The sequence below is a fragment of the Etheostoma cragini genome, chromosome 14 (assembly GCF_013103735.1).
Source record: "Etheostoma cragini isolate CJK2018 chromosome 14, CSU_Ecrag_1.0, whole genome shotgun sequence".
NCBI classification, from domain to species: Eukaryota; Metazoa; Chordata; class Actinopteri; order Perciformes; family Percidae; genus Etheostoma; species Etheostoma cragini.
In genome coordinates, this window is record NC_048420.1 from 1,086,780 (window position 1) to 1,109,598 (window position 22,819).

A 22,819-nucleotide genomic window follows, 5' to 3' on the forward strand; every position below is an offset into this window, starting at 1 on the left:
CATAAATAAAAAACATATATAAACCACATTTCCCAAAGTGGTGTCTACAAATATCTTTGTATGACAAAAAAAAAAATCCAAAATCCACAGACAATCAAGTTATGATTATAACAATAGAGAAAAAGGCAGCACATTTTTACATTTGAGAAGCTGGAACGAAATAATGTTTTATTAATGGATTAGTTGAAATAGCATACAATTGCTTATCATTTCAAACATCTTCGGGTCATATAAAAAGATTGGAGTATTTTATTAAGGAGAATGTATTTTTCAGTGGGTTATGAGATCCTTGGGAACTGTAAAATGTTCAAGTTGTGATAGGAGACAACCTTTACTGTATCTGCAAAACAATTATACCTATTTTTTATGGTGAGGGAAATATTTGTGATGGCAAATGATCACCTTTACTGCAAATGTGATCATATCTAAATAAAAGGTAAGAACAATATCAATACTAAAGCAACCAAATAAGAATGATGTACCCCACTTGGTTCACTTCAATGGGCAACATTTTTTAAAGAACTAGAATGTCAGTTTCACACATAAAGAAAGAGTAACTGGTATTGTTTCTGTGAGCCTGCCTTAAATATCTGCTACCAGCCTGGGCAGGCCACAGCAGTAATAACCAGACAATGAACCTGCCATTGGAATATGAACGCAATCATCAACAGCACTCCCATGCTGTGGGCCCAGTGTTAATATCTAATTACACTGCTGCGACTTACTGGAGAGGCATCATTACTCATCGTACCGAGTCCTTAAAACCAACGTGTGACAAATAGACGTGTAACTGCTTTATCAACCTTTATTTAGCTGAAGAGCGCTGACTGAGCACGCTTGCACTTTACCAGTTTAGAATTTTTTTTTAAATAACTGGAGCTTTGACCGCGAGCTGCCACAAACGCTGAAATCATTTCTCTGTCAATCTTTCATCTTTTTACCACATCCATCCCAGCTGCAAACAGGACACATAAAGACAAGCTCGCAGAGGGAAACTAATCTCCACATACGGTCCTACATCACTGCTGCTGCACAGCGCCAGCAGCAGACTGGGACTTAGTGGACGACGCTGTCGGGTTTATGGTGATAATAAGCCTCCAATCTCAAATGACAAATTAACCTTCATGTTAACTGTGCAGATTAGAGAGCCAAAGGGAAGAGGAGCAATGTGAATCCACTCACCCAGAATTTCATCAAAGATTTTGTACAGCCCAGGAACGTAGGTGATTTCCCTCTGGTTCATTCCTATTTCTTCATCAAAAACCCACATTTGCTGAAAAACAGATACAAATCATTTGAAGTTCAGGGGGGATTACTGATTGGTAGCAGTGACCATACAAACCAAGCTAAGAGAATGCAAAGAGCAGATAGGTAAACATTGATTAACTAGGTTACAGGCTGCCTTAAAGTCAAGGGATGTAATTTTCTATTTACCTTTACCCACTTAACAAAAACAATTTTTTGAAAGGGCACCTTTCTCGGCACTTGAGGACAACGTACAAGGATACATAATAAATTTAAAAACAGCAAAAAACAGGTATACAACAATAACAAAAAAAAAAGGCAAAGCAATGGACATTACGTGGAATAGGCAGTTTTAAACAGATGTGTTTTGAGTTGCGTTTTAAAAAGGGGGGGATGAATTGTTGTTTCTGAGTTGGGGTGGGAATGAATTCCAGAGACCGGGAGCTCAATATAGTCTCTAAATCCACATTACTGATGATTATTTATCTAAAATCTCATTGGGTAATGATTTTGCAAAAATCACCTATAGTCAACTCTAGAATATAAAATTTTAATGGAGGGTTTCGGTTAAAAATGTCATGACATTTGAGTTTCTCCACATCGCCAACGCAATTTGATTTTCCCCCAAATGGTTCAGCCCCAACAGGGGTCAAGCTTTATGTGACTAGTTACTCAAATATTTCTGAGTAGTAGACAGATTAGCAGAACAACTTTCACAGAGAAAGGTTCAGCGGTAACATGATGCCAATATGTAAATATAGAGCCCTTTTAATGACTTACAGTGTACATCTGGGTGCTCTGCAGTCTATCCTAGGGCTGCACGATATGAGGAAAATATGTGATACCGCTCCTGAACACCAAAACGACATTACTTAAAACAAACAAATATTAAAGTGTACTTAGTTTTGCATCTCTGCTGCTTTCAGTGTTCTGCTAAAATACAACAAATTGCATAATCAAATTTAAAATGAAAGAAAAATGATTTTTAACATTCTTTTATTGAACCCAACTGAATAAAAAAGGCACTCTAAAAAGACGACTATTAATTGCAGTTTTCTACAGATAGTTTTTTTCAACTAACACAAAAAACCTCTGAGTGGCTTTTGCAATATGTCGCAGCGTTTTGCGATGCGTTTGCAGCGCCCGTTGATTGTGCAAGGACGATAAAAACGATACATTGTGCAGCCTTAGTCTTTCAACCCTGGCAGGCCCGTTCCTCTGGACTCACCTGGGTGATGGGCTCCACGGTGCCGATGTACGTGTCTGGACGGAGAAGAATGTGCTCGAGCTGGGTCTTCTTCTGGTACACTCTCTCCACAGACAACTTGGAGCCAGCCTTGTCTTTCTTGGCCCCTTCCATCTTGCTAGTATCACCTCTGCCATTAGCAGCCTCCTGTTTGGCAGAATTGTTTCTGTTATTAAGACACATAACTATGTATGAGTGTGCCTGCATAACTAATGACTGATTATAAGTGGCCAACACCAGGGGGACGCTGTAGACCTCTGCGGCTTTGTGATTTGGTGACACAATCAGCAGAAACAAACTACCAGCCATTGTACTGGAATTGGAAGGCTTGTGTTGTGTTTAAATCTATAGTGTGTAGTTCCGTTCTCCCCGTGCGGACTTCTAAGTGATGACAACAACACTGTCGGCGCTTCCATATGATGTAAGCCTTCAGTGATCGTGCATCCCCTCCCCTCCCAGTTGCTAGTAGCCAAGGAGGACACGTGGATTAAAAAAACATGGATTCTTCAAAAGTGGTCATTATCTTCACTTGGGTTTCTGAAAGTCGCCGGACGCCACCGTCTTCTGAACCCATAGTCATACTGAGAGATCCAGAGAGAGTGGTGTGGAGCTGACAGTCTTAATTAGCTTTGTAGCAACTCATTTGGCAATGCAAACAAATGTTCAATCACAACATCAACAAATTTATTGCTATTTTATTTTGAACAAAAATAACAATCAATATCTATAAAGTGTTGCAAACAATATGTTAATCTGTCCGAAAACTCACCCCACAGATCGTGATGCACATACTAATTAACAGTACAGTGAGAGCTGAACGTGCATCACAACTTGCACCTGTAAATATATTACATGCAACTTTAATTTTCACCGGATCAGATAAAATTGTCAATAATTTTAATATTCCACAAGTTTGCAATCCTTTACCGTCACAAAGTAGTGGGTTTGAAGAGAGATACAGGTTACTTCTAACTAGTGTTAAACTCAGACGCCATTGAAAAGCCATATTCAGTAGTTATAGTACACATCTCCCATGTAAACTTCAAGGTGTGCATACGTTAGACACGTTCGGTTAAACACGTTACGTCGGTAGTACAGTGGCTTCAAAGTGGTTTAGTAACTTCTACTGGTGCACACCGGTCTACACTGGGACCGTCAGACACCAGTGGAACCAGATAGGAGACTCACTGAGAGAACATGGATTTATACCATAATAATAACAATAGTTTGCTATAAGGTAAGGTCGCGGCGTATTGAACATTGATAATTAATAAAACAAGGTTCAGCTCAATTAGTTTTCTCCGTTTAGTTTGAATTAGTCTTTATTTATAACGTTTTTAACCACCGTTATGAGCTGTGGTCCCGGGGTCTTCATAGTGAGACGTTTGTAGTCTCGGCTTGCGCCTTTTATATTTGTTAGCCTAGCTATATTTGTAAAAACCGTTCCCGCATCAGGGCTAACGGTAGGGCCTTTAAAACCCTGTCAGAATTTAAACCGGGAGCACAGCTGACCGCTCTTTAACAAGCAGGAGGAGAGTAGGCACTATGGGGGATTTCACGTCCAATGCTAGCGTAAGCTTTTAACGGACACCGGTGCACTGTGTTAGGTGAGCCTAACACTTTGAGGCGTTACAAAAAGCACAGCTTAGATGATACATCTGTGTGTAAGTTATCGTTAGTTACTGGTTAGAAGACTCACTAACTTACCATCCACGAAAGACCCCCGCTTCCTGCTGCGCCGTTGGACATCTTCCTTTGTGACCCTAATGTTTTGTGATTCACCTTCCAAAATGTCTTCAATTCCAGTGAGATTAAATGTCCGGCAGACAACAAATGTCTCAGTTGCTGAAACGTATCCAAACCTGTTTATCGTCCATGTCTTTCTCCTTTTGCTTAAAGTTAATCCTTTGAATGTACCAAAACAAGCAGAGGAGGAGAATGTATAGCTGCTATTGTTAAAATCGACAAGCGGTGGGACAATGGGCCTAAACTTCCAACAAAGATGCTAACCGGGCTACTTGCTGCCAAATAAATACTGTACAAAACGCGCGCTTTAAATAAGACTTACAATTTCATGTGAAAACTCGAGAGAATAAAATAGGAGTTTAACTAAAATGCTCTCAAAACGATACACTTAAATACATTTAATTTAGAAATAAAACGACTAGCTAGCAGCAGCTATCGCTGTTCGGCTCCGCCATCTGCAAGATAGACGGCGAATCGCCTCGCAGATAAACCGACCAATCAGGTGGCTGCTTTTCAAAGGCACCGGTACTTTGACCAATACCAAAGCACACATTTTAGTGACCTGTGGTATTTTTCCGACGCAAGATGGCGGCAAAAACTTGCTTCATCGGGTCGAGTTCATTATCAGACTTGACCCTACCACAGACTGTATGGTCTATGGACCCTCCTCACACATTGCATAATGTAATGCATACATTGGCGTAGCCACTACCAGACTGCAAAAATATCTTTTATTATACCACCATATATTTCCCAACATTCAGCACTTTCCACCACACCAAAACTCAATTTAGAATTATACACATTGATGTAACTGGGCATGGAAAGGTGAACAAATTCCATAGCCAGAAACACATGGCACAATTATTTATTCCTAGCATAACTGGAGCAACCTGAGCTGACAGGGGCATTAACCCCAGTTTGCTGTGAGGAACGTCTTCATGTATCACAATTTACAGACACATTCCCAGTGACGGGCACGTTTTACAAATACTATGTCTAGCTCTTTAAACCCTGTATATTGTATATGGCATGTCTTATGTGTTATTTTGCCAGCAGTCAAATGTGTGACATCTGTTTTCTGTGATAGGACCAAAATCCATGCTTCATTCATTTTTTCATTAGGCCATGCATATTCAACCATCCTGGTAGACTTACACAAATTAAAATAATACACTGATTTGTCATCATACAAAACTATCATCCACACAATTAGCTCTGAACTTCTCAAAGCAGTTAGGGAGTTATTTGTCAAGCAAGGGACCCGATTATGTTACTTAAAACAACTGTTAAGCATTGTCTAAGTGGATGAGGATTTCAAATGAAGACTGCTCTGTCTCCTTCAAGCTTTGTCTGAAGAGCTGAGAGTGTTGCCATGACGTCTCCTCTTCTCCACCACTGAGTCCTGCTACAACAATGAACTCTGAAGAGCCGGACAGACTCTGGAATGACTGCATCTTCCCATCTGAAAGTCACAACACAGGAGGGGAAATCATTAGGAGGGATTCATGTCACACAATTATCTATTACACACAAATATCTATTACATAACCATACCTCCAGAGAACTCTGTAGTAGTCTGGCCTGCCTGCAAGTGCCAGCAGACTTTCCCAGAGTGGAATGTTTGGCTACTGGCCAGGATCGAGACAGACTTTATCTTCATTCCCGCCGGAGCAAAGTCAAACTTCCAGCTAATGTTTCCCATAGAGGAACCTTCTGTTCGAGCTATGTACACCTGAAGAAAGACATACATACAATCTGGTCACCTGTTTTCTGTGCTGGTAAAAGTAACTAGGAGTTAATGTAGACATTTAACATTTCCTCTATTGTCCATCAGTCATACATACATACATACATACATACAGTGAGGAAAATAAGTATTTGAACACCCAGCTATTTTGCAAGTTCTACCACTTAGAAATCATGGAGGGGTGTGAAATTGTCATCGTAGGTCTATATCCACCGTGAGAGACGTAATCTAAAAAACAAAAAAATCCAGATATCACAATGTATGATTTTTTAACTATGGATTTGCATGATACAGCTTCAAATAAGTATTTCAAGACCTGAGAAAATCAATGTTAATATTTGGTACAATAGACTTTGGTTTGCAATTCCAGAGGTCAAACATTTCCTGTAGTTTTTCACCAGGTTTGCACACACTGCAGAAGGGATTTTGGCCCACTCCTCCACACAGATCTTCTCTAGATCAGTCAGGTTTCTGGGCTGTCGCTGAGAAACACAAAGTTTGAGCTCCCTTCACAGATTCTCTTTTGGGTTTAGGTCTGGAGACTGGCTAGGACACGCCAAAACCTTGATATGCTTCTTCCAGAGCCACTCCTTGGTTCTCCTGGCTGTGGTCTTCGGGTCATTGTCATGTTGGAAGACCCGGCCTCGACCCATCTTCAATGCTCTAACTGAGGCAAGGAGGTTGTTCCCCAAAATCTTGCAATACATGGCCCCGGTCCTCCTCTTCTTAATACAGTGCAGTCGCCCTGTCCCATGTGCAGAAAAACCCCCCAAAGCATGATGCTACCCCCCCCATGCTTCACAGTAGGGATGGTGTACTTGGGATGGTACTCATCATTCTTCTTCCTCCAAACAAGGTTAGTGGAATTATGTCCAAAAAGTTATATTTTGGTCTCTTCTGACCACATGACTTTCTCCCATGACTCCTCTGGACGATCCAAATGGTTTTTGGCAAACTTAAGACTGGCCTTGACATGTGTTGGTTTAAGCAGGGAAACCTTCCATGCCAATCATGATTTCAAACCACTATGTCTTGTATTACCAACAGTAACCTTGGAAACGGTGGTCCCAGCTCTTTTCAGGTCCTGGACCAGCTCCTCCCGTGTAGTTCTCGGCTGATTTCTCACCTTTCTTAGGATTATTGAGACCCCACGAGGTGAGATCTTGCATGGCGCCCCAGTCCGATGGAGATTGACAGTCATGTTTAGCTTCCTCCAATTTCTAATGATTGCTCCAACAGTGGACCTTTTTTCACCAAGCTGCTTGGACATGTCCCCGTAGCCCTTTCCAGCCTTGTGGAGGTCTACAATTTTGTCTCTAGTGTCTGTGGACAGCTCTTTGGTCTTGGCCATGTTAGTAGTTGGATTCTTGCTGATTGTATGGGGTGGACAGGTATCTTTATGCAGCTAACGACCTCAAACAGGGTCATCTAATTTAGGATAATAAATGGAGTGGAGGTGGACATTTTGAAGGCAGACTAACAGGTCTTTGAAGGTCAGAATTCTAGCTTATAGGTAGGTGTTCAAATACTTATTTGTAGCTGTATCATACAAATAAATAGTCAAAAATCATACATTGTGATTTCTGGATTTTTCTTTTTAGATTGTGTCTCTGATAGTGGACATGCACCTACAATGAGAATTTCAGACCCCTCCATGATTTCTAAGTGGGAGAACTTGCAAAATAGCAGGGTGTTCAAATACGTATTTTCCTCACTGTACATACTTACTAGGGGTGAGAATCACCAGGCGCCTCCCAATCACGATACTTATCTCATGATGCAATTTTAAATATATTGCAATATTCTGCGATAAATGCCATTTAAAACCTTTTTTCCAACTTCTAAGTTTTCCCAATTTCAAATGACGTTCCCAAAAGGAAACTTTGTCAACATCTGTTTTATCTAAAAAGATACATTTCTCTGTTTGTTCATTTCACTTAAATTATATTGCTGCAAAATGGGACAAACTGACAACACATATATAATAAAAGATCGATACCTGGCGCCTGTGTACCAATACTGTATTGCCACAAAAAAATATTGCAATACTATGTTGAATTAATTTTTCCCGCCACCCTTAATACATACATACATACATACATACATACATGATGCAGACATTTTTATACAGTACACTGACCTTTGTTGAGTTTAACATTTTAAGTTACCTGAGCCACAGAATACAGAAAATGTAAATTGTGTTCAAACGGACAAATATGCGTTTGTTAATTCAACGATAAACGTACCATCTGCCAATCATTCTCCACCTTTCTGAAGACAGACTCCTTCCTCCACACACACTGATCCCAGCTGGGAATGAACTCAGAGTTGTTGGACACTCGACAGTACTGGTCTTTGGCAGCATTGTAGCGCACGTGCAGTAACTGGTCGCTCTTCTCTTTCTCAGTAGGAGTAAACACATAACCTGCAGTCTGACAACACACACAGACACACACACACACACACACACACACACACACAAGGAGTAAACACAACCTGCAGCCTGACAAGACGCACACAAGGAGTAAACACATAACCTGCAGTCTGACCACACACACACACACACACACACACAAGGAGTAAACACATAACCTGCAGCCTGACAACATACACACAAGGAGTAAACCCATAATCTACAGCGCGCGCACAAACACAATTTACACACAACCTGCAGTCTGACCACACACACAAACAAGGAGTAACACACACACACATACACGAGCCTGACAACAAGCACACAAAAAGTAAACAAACACACACAAACACACACACACAAACACACACACACACACACACACACACACACACTAAACAAATAAACTGCAGCCTGACAACACACACACCCAAGGGTGATAATGGGTAAGCTCCATTATAACACCATATGAAATGGCGTCTACCTGTGTGGAAGTCCCTGTATCAGCCTTTCTCGTCTCCCCCCGTGCCATCCTCCAGGCCAGAGAGCCAGAGTTGCGTCCGCCCAGCTCTCCTGGTTTGGGTTTCTTGGGGGAAATAAACTCCACCAGCTCGACGAGCAGCCTCTCTGTCAGCTCCTTCTTCCTGGCCGGAGGCAGGGACTGCTGCCTCTTAGGTGTCAGAGCAGATGGAAAGTGCTTTACATCAGACTCACCAGGGAAAGTAGCCTTTTGTGCAGGGTGTGTATGGGCTAAAATTTACCCTGGTGTTGAGCCCATTAATGGTGTGCAGCAGCCAGGCCTCCTGAACCCTGGTCCTTCTCGACAACACCTCTGGGTGTTTGCAGGAATACCTCCATGTCACATCAACCACCTGCAACACACACACACGCAACACACACACACACAAATTAATTTCCTTTTGTCAGTTTTAAATTCAACAAGCAATGTTTTTAGTTGTAGCAGACTACTGAAAGCAGCAGAAGGGCAAGACTGAGAACACTTTAAAACCTAAATAAAATAATATTTTTTAACACAAACAATATTGTTGTCAAGAGATTCAACAAATATATTGCACATTGCATACTTTCCTTCTGTATATCCTGCAGCCCTACGAGACGGACTAAACATTGTTGGTTTTAAATCAGTAGTGTAACATTCTTTATCTTCTTCTTAAGGACAGGAAACTTTAACGTTTTATTTAACTGACCCCCAGAAATCACAAAAATGTAAAAACTATAAAGGAAAACAAAAACAGACTAATACCAGTTCAGCTGCACGATCTGAGGAAAATATTTAATTGTGATTATTTTGACTGATATTGCAAATGTAATATTATAATTACACAATATTGGAGGGAATGATCGTTTTGGTATAATTATTACCATTTTCATTAAAATTATTTACATTGAAATAAATTAAAATGATGTGTGTGATAGTGTGATTTTGCAAGGCCATGTAGCAAAGAGATTCTTTTCTGAAGGATACAATTTGTAGGCCAGTACACCTCTGCAGCAACACGATATTAAATCAAAATGGTTTGACACATATGTTTCCATAAAAGAAATATTGCGCCCCACTGTGATTTGGATATTGCACTAGTCCTTATTGCGATTTCGATACAATTGCGATTAATTGTGTAGCCCTAAATACCAGTATAGATTTTAACAACTGATAGTACTAGCAGTAGTAAAGGCTGTAGTTGTAGTAGTAGGTAGTGTCCATTTGCCTGACCTGGTCCTTAGAGAAAGCCAGAACGTAGGCCAGTTTCTTCCCCCAGCCAACCTCATACAGTAGAGGCTTGTCACAGCCGTTCTCACAGGAGTCACAGTGCAGCCAGCGGCGCTGAGACACCGAGTATACCTCTGTCCACACGTGGTCTGAAACATCACACAGAACCATACACATCCTCACCCAGCCTTTCATTCACTTTATATACTAGGGTTAATTAGGGAAATAATCTAATAGTGATTTTCCTGCCAAACATGAAGCATAGAGTAAGTTCTGGCAGGTCAGAGTCGAGCTCGGCTATTATCTCAGCTCATAGCTGATAGTCCCTGAGCCAGCACACCGGCTGATGGCTCAGCTGATTGGATTTCTCAAATAGATTTCCTCCTTTAAAATATATCTTCATGTTGTCTGACCTAATCAGCGTCATGTCTGTCGCCATTGATGCTGCTTTGTTCTGTACCCTGGGGGGATCCAGCACTGCTGCTCTCCCTGCTTGAGGCTTTCCACATATGCACATGGCAGTGTGGGGAAGCCCCAGAACAGTACCATACCAACAAATGCTAATTGCAGATGAATGAATCCATTATTGACAAAGTGGTCCTGCCTGAAATTGCCTTTATCATCTGCAATTTTGTTTAGCTAAATATTGCACCTTTTACGGTCATGTTAAATAAGGTAATAAAAAAGTGATGAAAAATCACATGAAAATAGGAAAGTTCTGTAAACAATCTGTGATTTGTAACATTATTCCAGCATTTATCTTGCAAAAAAACTGTAAATTTAATAATGAAAAGAGGAATAATAATTAAACCAAGCATTCAGATTAATATTTCACATTCGATTGATCAAAGTCTTTGCAGTGAGCTAATGACATTCTTTTAAATTCACGACTTCAATTTGAAAACTATTCCAAACAACTCTGCCCTTCTTTAAACACTGCAGGAGTGGTTCTGACATCAGTGGAAGTACAACATGAGAAGTGAAGACATGTTCCTAATTAAAATCAAATATCACAATATGTTTTAACAAATACCTTGATGTCAATTATGCGGCCATACTGTAGGTTTGACTATTAATGCTTGCATAAAATATTTACACAGTGAGATTTAAGATAAATAACCATCTGTAATGTGGATATAATGACCAAGTTTAAGACAATATCTAGCCTCATGTATCGATATATTGCCCAACCCTAACACAATACATGTACATGAAAGTCATGTGTGAAGGTACCAACACAATAAGTACTCAATATCTTAAAATTATACAATGTTAATGGAAGTATATTTCAAATTTACGGAAGAGAATTAGGGCCACTGGTGAAAAATGTATTTGTATTCTGACTTTATTGTTGAATAAGGTTCAATGTTTTATTTAATGTTAAAAAACCTCATAAAGTGAAGTTTTCCTGCTTTGGGACCTTTAACCGTTTCACTGTTCTTGAAGTTCAATGAATGCAACATCTTTCCAAAAGACGAGTAATTGTCTTAAATAATGATTTCTATTTTAACCAAAAATAATCGAGATTACGAATTTTGCCATAATCGAAAAATGTAACAGTGCCTTCCATTTGTACGCGGCAGTCAGATTTTCCGTGGTCAAAGTCGGACACGCCCCCTGACCTCGGACTTCCGAGTTTGGAACTCTGAGAGCCCCGCAGTACCCAGAGCTCAAAATCCAAAATGGCTGCCCCATGCATCGACAGCAGTGACAGCTCTAGTAACATACAGTTGAAAGCACATCTGCGTGATTTGTGTCTCACTAAATCGTTTATATTCTATCTGTGGACATGTTGCTATGGTGTTTGTATGCATAAAAAACAGGGTAGTGCGTTGTTATCAACTGGCATTGCTAGCAATGGCTAGCCTGGCAAGAGCTAATGAAAACAATGAAAATCTGACGCATTCAACCCAGGTGTGACGTCAGTCCCAGCTGGGGCTCCTGAGTTCTGAGGAAAATGGAACGCCATATCTATCTGTCAGGAACATACCTGTGCTGTCCCAGATATATCTGGCCTCAAGGCCCAGGGCTCTGCAGCACAGAGTGAAACAGTTAGCCCACTCGCCGCAGCGCCCCCTCCTGGTTTCAAGAAGCTTCTCAGGGTTGTTGTACCTGGTATTAACAAAACAGAGAAATCATTATTCTCTGTGTTTTCTGGTCAAAATCATTAATAACCTAGTTTTTTTTTTGTGTCTGCGTGACTGATGGGAACAGCTATCTTTGAAATCGGGCAAGTAAACTCTGCTTTAAATCCAAAAGTGATTGTTTTTCCACTGAAAGGCTCAGATTATTATTCTAAGTGTCTGACAGCATTATGGAAAGGATCCCTACAAAGGTCGAACATTGTGTTAAAGTGTAAGATGGAGGCTCTTTAAGTTAAACTATGAAAAAACGCTTACGCTAAACCCACCAGACTCCCTTTAAATAAACATTAAATGTATCATTGTAAAACACACTTCATTCAAAGTCGAGGGAAACAAAATGTCTTGGTTCATCTTTCCACTGATCCATCAATCACCAATGTGGTTCGGTTGAAATTAACTCTTAATTACAAATTGTAATAACTCTTGTTTGTTTAAAGGGAGGCTATGCAGTTTAGGCAATTTCTTTTCTATTTTCTCTCTTTTTACTGGCTCTATAAAGCCCCCCCTATAGGATTCTCTATGGAGCTCTCCTACTGGTTTCTCTATAGCGCTCTCCTACAGGAATCTCTATAGAGCCCCGCTACAAGTTTCTCTATAGAGCCCCACCAAAAAGGTTTCTCTATAGAATCCCCCTCCCTACAGGTTTCTCTGTAGACCCCCACTACAGGATTCTCTATAGAGCTCTCCCTACAGGTTCCTCTATACAGTTTTTCATCTTAATTTACGATAAATTAAGATGAAAAACTTACAAAAAAACATTATGAAAAGGGATCTTTTTCATAATGTTGTCAGACACTTATGATGATAATAATAATAATAATAATAATAATAATAATAATAATAATAATCTGAGTCTCGCTCAATACTGGACCAGTTTCAAAGATTGATATTCACATTAGTCACCAACGCAGATCAAAATAAAAATAAAAAGGTCCAGGTTGAAAAAAAACACTACCCTTTAACAGTAATGCAAGATAAAAGTCAGTGATTTAACAATGAAATGTACAAGCAGTGAAAACATGCCTTCCTCTTTCTGCAACTTAATCAGAACTTCAATACTAAAAAGCAGGTCCTGGGTATCTTTAAAGAAAAATAAAACCGGTACTAATAACAATGCCGTGACTTTGGTACTAGTTCCTAAACGATTTTTGATACCAAAAAGATTTTGTAAAATCCATTTTAAATAAAAAGAAATGACATAACACATCTTTTAAATGTATTTTTCAGCTGCAACTACATTAGCCCGTCTCTTTGTGATGTCGAGTTTTTTCTGTGTGTCTCTAAGACGTGTAACGTTAGACGGCCAATCACAGGCATGACTAGATCTTGGTAAAAGCATGCTGCAAGCTGATTGGCTGACTGATGCGATTTCTTATTTAGGTATTGAAAGTGGGTATTGAATGACGACACTCAATACAGTGTTTCTCACAGGTTGAGAATTGACCTGTGGTGGCGGGTGGCGAAGGATGTGACAGCTGGGTTCAGTAATAAATAGGGGACGACCAAAACCAGGACTCGGCTCAATATTGGGCTTTTTGACAGGGTTGGGTTTTCGCTGAACCTTAGAATGTCTTGCCCACCAAACCGAGCCCTAAGCTTTCACTCGGCGCACTACACTGGTCGACATAACGCCACTGCTCTTGATTACAGGGTGGAGCGTTCAATGCAGAAGGCTGTGAGAACGTGAAAATGAGCAGAAAAAGTGATGTTTGGCAGGACTTTCAGTCAAAAGAAGTCAAGCTACATGTTCTCTTTTACAATGCCAAATGGTCTCGTGGTGCCAAGGACCCTAAACAACACACAACATCACCCCTGTTAAAACATTTGGTATGAAACATCCAAAAGAATATGAGTTGTGCATGAAGGAATCTCTAGACATCAGCAACTTCAGGTACAACAAAGGAAGAACAGTCCCAGCTAAAGAGTGGTGTTACCAAGACGATCTCTCCCGGGCTGTCAGCCCTTCTCTCGGCTAACGCGTCTCCCCACAGTGGGGCCGGAGCGACCCAACGGCCCGCTGCTCCTCGTTAGCTAACGTTAGCTTTCTATTTTCACCCCCCAGCATGCCTTTGTCATTCACCGGTCAGAGAAAATTTGCTATACAAAACTCTCATTGATCTGGCGCTAGCAACGTGCTGTCCTACTATGTGAATTCAACATCAAGTTGTTACATTTTACTATTTTAGAGGCTGTGGTTACTGTGGTAACGGACTGAGGATGGGAGGAGGATTCGCTATTTGGCCCAACCCCAAAAACCTGGATTTGGTGCATCTCTAGTAATAAACTAGTCAAACGAAAATGTATGAACTATTTTTTTAAACAATGACTACATAACATTAACCGATAATTTAGAGAGAAACAGCTATTTACATATTAAACAAATTAGACTAAAAGATGATACATATGAAAATATTGACACATATGATGATAATACACACACACACCTGGGGAATCTGGTGGAGAGCCGGCAGCTCTGACAGTAGTGGTTCTCCACCCGCTGTGCTCCCCAGCGGATGTCATCGGTGCTGGGACTGAGGGAGCTGGCGTTCTGGGTCGGGCCTTTGCAGCTGCTGCAGGGCAGACAGTCCACCCAGGAGAAGAAGTCCTGTTTGAACCATCTGAGCAACTCCAGCACCAGGAAGTCTTCTATTCCAAGTTTACATTCTACACACAGGGAAGGAAGTCCGTTGGTCGCTCTGGCTCGCTGTTTAGAGGAACATGCATATGTTTCTTTGCATACAGTAACTTTGGGAATTTCCCCATTGTGGGAGTTCTTTAAATGAGTGAGGGAACTTCACCTGGATCTGCCTCTTTGGCCTCCTTCAGCTTGTGTTCAGCATCAGAGGACAGCTTCTGGTGAGGGATGTGGCTCCTGGCTTTCCGCTGCAGCTCAGGGTTTTCATACAGCATCACGTGCTGGAAGTTTGACTTGAGGGTCACAAAAAAGCTCATACTGTCCTCCTGGTAGAGAGACAAGAACACAGCCAGGTTACACACTCATGCTCATCAGAGACGTAAGAGACAGTAATGTATAAGGGGTGGGATAGCGTACAAAGTGTATAACGGGTGGAATGCTGTTCCTCTTTTTAAACAGCTATGGCACTTCCTAGTGTCATATTTTCTTTGCTTCTTTGCTTGACTTAGAAAGAAAAACTGCAAAACCTTCCAACATCTTAAAAGAATAAGATGGTATTAATAGTGAAGATGAATTTAAGACATAGTACCCTAATCCATAAATATAAATCCCAATTTGTTTAGTATAGCCATCAATGAGCAAATTTGAAGTGGAATGACCTTTTTCCAAAAATCTAGCAAACATATAAATACTGAATATTCCAGCCAGTGTCCATTCTGAGCTGCTAAATAAACGGTTATTACTGCCACTGGATGAGTAAACTAGGCTGACAGCAGTACAACAGCACAAGAGCTAGAGCCTGAGAGCCACACTGCTCCATACTGGTCCTACTGTCTACAGTTCGCTGTAGACCTAAAACAATTAGTCGCTCAACTGATTAGTCATGGGGTGGGAGAGTTCAGTTGGACGCTGAGGACCGCGGTTCAAGTCCCTGCACAGACCAAAGAACAGAGTATGTTATGTTTTATAGAAGCAAATCAGGGCTTCAACACAAATTAAAAAGATTGAATGACCATCATAAGGCTTGTACATTTTTAATTTCATATAAGTATTATCTTTGTAAACAAAAAAGGGGAATACACTGTGACTCTGCTACAATATCCCATCTAACATTAAAGATATGTTGAATCCCAAATTCGGCCCTTCAACCCATAGAGGGGCGCATGTGTGAGAGTAGCTGAGTCCATAGGGAGTTGGGTTGGTCCCAGTATGAACCTAAGTACAGAGTGTGGACTAGTAGCTTTAGATGTGCCAGTTCACCTCCTGGGCACTCCATAGAAACTCTTGAGCAAGGCATCAAACCCAACGGCTCGTGGCGCCTGTCCAGCAGTGTAGTGTGTTCAAAAACAATAGAGTAAAAATACTGTATTTTCCCTCCGAGAGAACAATAAAGGTATTTAATCTTTACCAAGGATGAAGGTTGCAATGGAGGTGGTGAAACCGGCTGACTGGATGCAGCAGCAGAGCTCACTGAGGCTGAGGCTGAGGCGGAGGCTGAGGCTGAGGTTGAGGCAGAGGTGGAGGTGGAGGCAGAGGTGGAGGCGGAGGCAGAGGTGGAGGTGGAGACGGAGGTGGAGGCGGAGGCGGAGGCGGAGGCTGCCTGAGAAGTCGGTTGGACCGGCTGTCCTCCACAGAGCCTCTGATCCCTCTCGGCTGCTATGGATTCCCTGATGAGCTTCAGCTGCTCCACTGATGCAGACTTGGAGAACACGAGATGCGTCTCAGCCTGGAAAAAGGTGATGTGATATTATTTACTCTATTCATTACTTACTTAGTTAGGCCAATGAAAGATAACTAAGCAGATTATAGGCAATGAAGCAAGTGGTACACCACAAACACAGGCTTTAAAGAGCCCCAATTATACTCCTTTTCAGCATCATGTCTGTACTCTTGGGGTTTCCTAGACTAGGTTTACATGCGTCTATGTTTAGAGAACATATGTTTCTCATACTGCCCATTGCTGCAGATCCTCTGCCTAAAACACTTTGCCTGTTTTCAAATCCATAATATACTAGCAGTGCGTGGTGATGTTGTATGCAGTATGCAAACCAAACCAACATCTGCCGTATGCAAAAATACCCTGATGTCCTACTGATTTGGAGATAATCTCCAGTATGCCTTAGACCAGTCTATCGCACCTACAGTATCCCACAAGGCAAAGCGCCGCAACAGTCACAACAACCGCAGATTGCCGTGGTCAACAACTGTAAACTTTTTACAATGTTCGTCTGCTATTTCATCACTCAATTCACTTCTGAGACTTTTTATGCGAGAAATCCACTATGTAGAGCTCAAATATGGGCAGTTTTATGAAAACTGATGGACAACTGCAAATTTGCTCGGACGGTGTCAGAGTTCAGAAGCTCCACAGTCCGACGTGTGTTTACCGGGGTCGCTGGCTCACTGGCCAGCCAGCCTCCCAGACCCTCCCAGACCCCTGGAGCTCTATTAGGAGACTCGCGGACATACTGCAGATGACTGTTTTAGGAAATTTAGAAAACTGAATCAGTTTGAGCTCTTAGCCTCCTTCCTGAAAAGCGAATTATGCTCTTATTGGTCAGCGTAACGGATACATCCAAAAAAACATAAATAAAGGCGCTTTAAGCCAGTTGATTTTTAATTACCTCCTCAAATCCCATCTCAAAAAGGCATTCCACAGCACCTTTGATGGGCAGCAGCTTGGTGGAGAATGTAGGATTGCCTATGCGGATTGATCTGTACTTTTCCTCATTGGGATACCTGTTGAGAGGTGACATCATACTTTATGAGGAAGTAGATCTGTCCTCCAGGCCCTTCAGACTTAGTTCCTCTGGGGCGGAGCAGACAAATGTACAAACCAGTGGGTTTTCTTCTTCATAAATTAAAATAAAAATCTAACAATAAATTGGTGTCATTAGATTAGATGTGGTGTTGTTGTTTATTGTACATGTGGCAGTGATACCACACTTTACCATTGCGCAATAAGTCATATTTCATGCTTAACGTCAACTCTACTCAAAGAAACATGACAACTTAACTTTTGTCTCACTCTACAGCTAATTCCAGAGACAATGTTGGGAGAGGTAGAGGTGAATACAGAGACCATTTCAATAGCTTCCTGGATAGTCACTACTATGATAAAAACCCACCCTATTGATTGATACTTAGCTAAGTTAAGTTAATTGAGTATTTTCATGCATTGCAAAGGCAAAAAAAAAACTGACTTCGGCTTGACTCCGTTGTAAACAGCAGCTACTGCATACAGTATATCGGGCATAACATACAGCGATGCTAGCGGTAGCTATACTAGCCTGCTCATTATAGACATTAGCGTTTGCTACTTTGTTGCTAAGTTCACAGCCTTACCTTAAAATGTTATCCGCGTACGTAAGTAACAACTTCGCAACGTCTAGAAAGACTTCATTTGGATTTTCACACAATGTTGTCACTGCTGGTGACACAGCCATACCGCTTTTTCTTGAACAACCCAAAAGTACTTACAGTTTGGCGTATGAGTATGTCAGCTAGCTTTAATGCTAATAGTGCTGTCGGTACATAGCCTGGATGTATTGTTATTCGGAGAAGGTACATAGACCTACGGGTCCTGGATTTAGCTGACCTATCAACGCCTGAAATTAGGTTTTCAGCTTTAAAAACAATTTGTAAATAATTATAATTGTATTTTACCACAATAGTTTTTCATAAGGCACGATTACATGTTTTCTTGCTCAGTCAGTTGAATTATATTTTTTTATTTATTGTTCACATGTTAAACAAATTTGGCGTTCAACCATGCTACCTAAGAATAGCCAGAGTGGTAAATCCTAAATCGGATCTGCTAGAATGATCGATGGTTAGGCCTGGGGGGTTAGGATTGGTTAACGACAGGGTAGGAACACCCGGTTAAGCCAATCCGGGGCCGAATGAGGCGGGCAACGAGGCACGTCCTCTGACGTTGACACGCCTTGCGGATCCCATCTAGCATCTGTCCTGGTTTCGAGGATGTACTACTTTTCTCGTTTTATAAATGCAAAAATGGACAGATAACTTTAAAGTAGTGCTCGGCCGAGTAAGTTACAAACTTCCGTTGCATCTGGGGGACATTTCAACCTTGGTTTTATGCATTTATTCCTCTGATACTAAGAGGGGATTCACCAAAGCTACGAGCTACAGTAAGCAGTGTCAAACTTGACAGAGATAACAGCATGTTTGCTCTACCACTATCATGTTGGACTAGACTCCAGCTGAGACCACAAAACATAAGGGCCTTTCTTCAAAAGACGGTCTGTGTTTGTCCAAACCAAGACTCCAGGCACCACAGCTCTGGAAAGCACAAAGGGAGGGTTGTTATTACTGGCATAGGGCTGGTGTGTCCTCTGGGGACGGGGACTGCACTACCCTGGGACAACCTGATTAAAGGACAGAGTGGGATTGTTGCTCTTCACTCAGAGGAGTACAGCTCTGTCCCCTGTAAAGTGGCAGCACTGGTGCCCAGAGGACACAACCCGGGGCAGTTTAAGGAGGAGAGGTTTGCCTCCCTTGGGGAGATCAACAGCATGTCCCCTGCCACTGTAATGGCCCTCGGAGCTGCTCAGCTGGCTCTGGAGGACTCCGGTTGGTACCCTAAAACCCCAGAGGAACAGCTCAATACTGGGGTGGCTGTCGGCATGGGCATGGTGTCACTGGAGGAAATTTCTCGCACCGCCGCCGCCTTCCAAGAAAAGGGCTACAAAAAAGTCAGTCCCTTCTTTGTCCCTCGCATCCTCGTCAACATGGCTGCTGGGCACATAAGCATCAAACACAAGCTGAAGGGTCCCAACCATGCAGTATCCACAGCATGCACCACAGGCGCACACGCCATAGGTGATGCAGCCAGGTTTATTGCCCACGGGGATGCGGTTGCTATGGTCGCAGGGGGAACTGAGTCCTGTGTGGGGGCTCTGTCGATGGCCGGCTTTGCCAGGGCCCGCGCCCTCGCCACCAAATGGAACGACAACCCCACGCAGGCCTCCAGACCCTTCCACCCAGAGAGGGAGGGCTTTGTGATGGGCGAAGGAGCAGCGGTGCTCCTGTTGGAGGAGCTGGACCACGCCGTGGAAAGAGGAGCCAGGATCTACGCAGAGATCCTGGGTTATGGACTCTCAGGGGATGCCAGCCACATCACCGCACCCACCGCTGATGGAGATGGAGCCTTCAGGTGACTCAGTTTAGGCTTCTTTTTTTTTAAGCATGCACGAGACAACATTTTCTTCTTCCATTTATTTTTTTCAAATAATGTACTGTATATAATGCCACAAAGCTACTGTCACTTAACGAGTAGTTTCCAGGGTTTTGATCATTCCAAAGGGTCACAAGATGATTAGCAGCATAGGAAAGCCACATAATACACATCTCTACCCCACAGTATTTTCTTTATTTGTTGCACTTTCCTCCAGTACTTGCTTTTCTTTTGTCAGTTAAGTTTTTAATAACTCAATAATGGTATTGAATATTGTGATTTCCTTTCTTTTAACCAAAAACTCAATTGAATAGAGACAACCCAGTCAGTCTGACATGTATTTCCTTTGTAAATAAGAATATAACATATCTGTCTTGATGGTCACAGATATGATGTAGTCGTCGTCAGCATGAGCCTATAGAGACAAAATATTTAGGTGAATTACTGGTGAAAAAATATATGTTAAAAAATATCAATTGTGGGGAAAACAATAAATTAAAAAGAAGTCACACACAAAACTCACTATAAATGCCGTTGTTGTGTTCCCCCACCCCTACGTTGGACCATACAGTACAGTGGGTTCAGCTGCCTGCTGGGGGGACACATTAGAGACCCACGTCTGAGTTAACTGTGACCCCTGTCTTTCCAGATGCATGTCTGCGGCCCTCAGAGATGCGGGCGTCTCCCCGGCAGATGTGACGTATGTCAACGCTCACGCCACATCCACGCCTCTGGGTGATGCGGCGGAAAATGCCGCCATCAAGAGGCTCTTCCACCAAAGTCTTGACACCCTGGCTGTCTCCTCCACCAAGGGAGCCACGGGACATTTGCTGGGGGCCGCCGGGGCCCTCGAGGCAGCGTTCACCGCTCTTGCCTGCTACCACGGGGTCCTTCCCCAGACGCTGAACCTGGACCGCACCGAGCCAGAGTTCAGCCTGAATTACGTTCCCTGCACAGCGCAGCCGTGGCCCACTCGGGGCCGACGGGTCGCCCTCACGAACTCTTTTGGATTCGGCGGCACCAACGCCTCGCTGTGTCTCACCAGCATCTGAAGACACACTGGGATTCATTCTTGACTTTAAATAACAAGATCAGAGCTTATCCAGTTTGTATTCTTCACCTCTGGTAGGACAGACTTTCGCTGACTGAATATTGGTTGTTGGTGTGTTAGGGGACAAGTTCAATGAGAGGCTTTAGAGCTGCAGATAGAGCGCCCAGGTAGCTCACTTGGTAGGGCAAGCGCCCTATATATAGTGGTTTACCCCTCAATGCAGTGGGTTTGATTCCGACTTGCGGCCTTTTGCTGCATGTCACTTCCCCTCTCTCTCCTCTTTCATGTCTTCATCTGTCCTGTCAGAAATAAAGGCCGAAAATGCCCTAAAAGTCATCTTAAAAAAAGAAATATGAAAAGTACTAAATCCTTGCTTCTATAGGAATTTAACACAGAGGGGTGTATACGTACCCCCTCTGTATTTTAAGAAAGATTTATTTATTTTCAATACATTATTCATTCACAAAGGACATTGGTGTCCCCAAAGGTTGGATTTTTTTTTATTAAGGCATTAAGACCAATTTCCAAAAGATGTTTCTTATTCCTTGTTTTAATCAACTGTAGGATGGGGGTGTAAACTTTCTCAAGCCACTATAATTGTTTTAAGCCAGGGATATTCATATATTTTAAAGGGGATAAATCTAATTCTTCTAAAGGTGGGGGGGGGGGCATATCCTGTGCATCTCCGATGCAAAACACACCTATTAACTGTATTAGAACACACTGCACACAGGCCTGAAATACACACACTTGCTCAAGTCCTATGCATGCACAGATAGAGTGATGTTAGAGTGTGGGGGGGGGGGCTGCGACTACTGGACAGGCACCCTGAGCAGCTGGGGGGAGGTCTGGTGCCTTGCTCAAGAGCCCCTTGGCAGTACCCAGGAGGTTAACTGGCATCTCTCCAGCTACCAGTCCACATCCTGTACTTCGGTCCGTATGGGGACTTGAACCAGCAACCCTCTGCACCCCTCCCTGGGTTAAAGGGGGTGTTTGGTGTTTTTTGGCCCCAACGCAGCAATGGTTATTTTTAGGGTTAAGGTTAGAGTTAACTGCCTGGAAGGCGACGTTGGGGGCTTAAGACTAGAGAGCTTTTTTTTTTTTTTTTAATTTGCAGAAATTGTGATTACCACGCAAACTAATATCTATATAAGCAGGGTTGTGACTGGAAGGATACATTTGGTGTGGAAAGTAACCAGCGCATACTTGACTCTCACTCATTACCACTATTGAGGTGCCATAGAGCAGTGGTTCCCAAGGTGGGGGTCGGAGACCCTCAGGGGTCCTTGTAGAAATTCCAGGGGTCCCCAACTAAAAGACAAATACGTTACAAGCCATAAAGGTTCCCATATGTTTATTTTAATTTTAAATCTTAATCTGAAAAGTAAAAAGTGATGTCAAATAAATCAAGGGGAGTAAAAAGCCCAATATTTCCCTGTGAAATGAGGTAAAAGTATTAAGTATCATACAAAAGTGAAATTGTTCTGAAAATCTGGGATGAAAATGACATTTACCAAGTGGAGGATTGAAGAATACTGACTGGGCTCAACACATCAATCGGGAGCAGACATTCTCTTCTTTCCAGCAGGTGGCGCTGGCCCACAGCAAGTCACGTTCTTTAGGCCAAACTCCACTTCACCAGGGGCCACACTGGAAAATGAAA

General features: G+C 42.2%; 3 protein-coding genes and 1 long non-coding RNA gene across 8 annotated transcripts in view; 2 read left to right on the plus strand and 2 right to left on the minus strand.

Moving 5' to 3' along the window:
- The window catches only part of top2b (DNA topoisomerase II beta), a 36,026-nt gene extending 31,298 nt beyond the window's left edge, over window positions 1–4,728 (minus strand). Inside the window, exons 1-3 of one of the 3 annotated variants that reach the window (XM_034892115.1) lie at window positions 4,199–4,728; window positions 2,474–2,638; window positions 1,183–1,273 (exon numbers count right to left, since the gene is read on the minus strand). In XM_034892115.1, the coding sequence (XP_034748006.1) occupies window positions 1,183–1,273; window positions 2,474–2,638; window positions 4,199–4,240 (298 nt within the window). In that variant the 5' untranslated portion in view covers window positions 4,241–4,728. The remainder of the gene's footprint in view (window positions 1–1,182; window positions 1,274–2,473; window positions 2,639–4,198) is intronic. The other 2 variants (XM_034892117.1, XM_034892116.1) reach the window with 2 other exon arrangements.
- A 221-nt stretch (window positions 4,729–4,949) lies between these two features.
- ngly1 (N-glycanase 1) lies at window positions 4,950–18,493 on the minus strand. 3 transcript variants are annotated; one of them, XM_034892122.1, is made up of 13 exons: window positions 18,254–18,493; window positions 17,533–17,647; window positions 16,505–16,634; window positions 16,317–16,423; window positions 15,072–15,234; window positions 14,718–14,937; window positions 12,120–12,241; window positions 10,133–10,278; window positions 9,162–9,272; window positions 8,838–9,070; window positions 8,234–8,441; window positions 5,795–5,972; window positions 4,950–5,702 (listed from the first exon to the last, which is right to left on the minus strand). In XM_034892122.1, the coding sequence occupies exons 1-13, from the start codon at window positions 18,352–18,354 to the stop codon at window positions 5,527–5,529; spliced, it is 2,010 nt and encodes a 669-aa protein (XP_034748013.1). In that variant the 5' UTR covers window positions 18,355–18,493; the 3' UTR covers window positions 4,950–5,526. The 3 variants fall into 3 exon arrangements, with proteins under 3 accessions (XP_034748013.1, XP_034748012.1, XP_034748011.1); XM_034892121.1 differs by having other exon boundaries at window positions 8,234–8,419; window positions 8,885–9,070; window positions 16,317–16,634; XM_034892120.1 differs by having other exon boundaries at window positions 16,317–16,634.
- Window positions 16,214–16,643, plus strand: LOC117956841. Its single transcript, XR_004659377.1, has 2 exons — window positions 16,214–16,413; window positions 16,504–16,643. It is a non-coding gene; the product is annotated as an uncharacterized LOC117956841 (long non-coding RNA).
- A 293-nt stretch (window positions 18,494–18,786) lies between the features above and the next one.
- Window positions 18,787–21,461, plus strand: oxsm (3-oxoacyl-ACP synthase, mitochondrial). Its single transcript, XM_034892124.1, has 2 exons — window positions 18,787–20,084; window positions 20,755–21,461. The coding sequence occupies exons 1-2, from the start codon at window positions 19,093–19,095 to the stop codon at window positions 21,155–21,157; spliced, it is 1,395 nt and encodes a 464-aa protein (XP_034748015.1). The 5' UTR covers window positions 18,787–19,092; the 3' UTR covers window positions 21,158–21,461.
- The last annotated feature ends 1,358 nt before the right edge of the window (window positions 21,462–22,819 follow it).

Coding starts and splice junctions, on each gene's coding strand:
- ngly1 (XM_034892120.1), bottom strand. CDS start 18,354: ATGGCTGTGTCACCAGCAGTGACAACATTGTGTGAAAATCCAAATGAA. Junction 16,635..17,532: donor TTGAGATGGGATTTGAGGAG/GTAATTAAAAAT, acceptor ACCTTTTTCCAG/GCTGAGACGCATCTCGTGTT. Junction 15,235..16,316: donor CATTGCAACCTTCATCCTTG/GTAAAGATTAAA, acceptor TCTCTCTACCAG/GAGGACAGTATGAGCTTTTT.
- oxsm (XM_034892124.1), top strand. CDS start 19,093: ATGTTTGCTCTACCACTATCATGTTGGACTAGACTCCAGCTGAGACCA. Junction 20,085..20,754: donor GATGGAGATGGAGCCTTCAG/GTGACTCAGTTT, acceptor CTGTCTTTCCAG/ATGCATGTCTGCGGCCCTCA.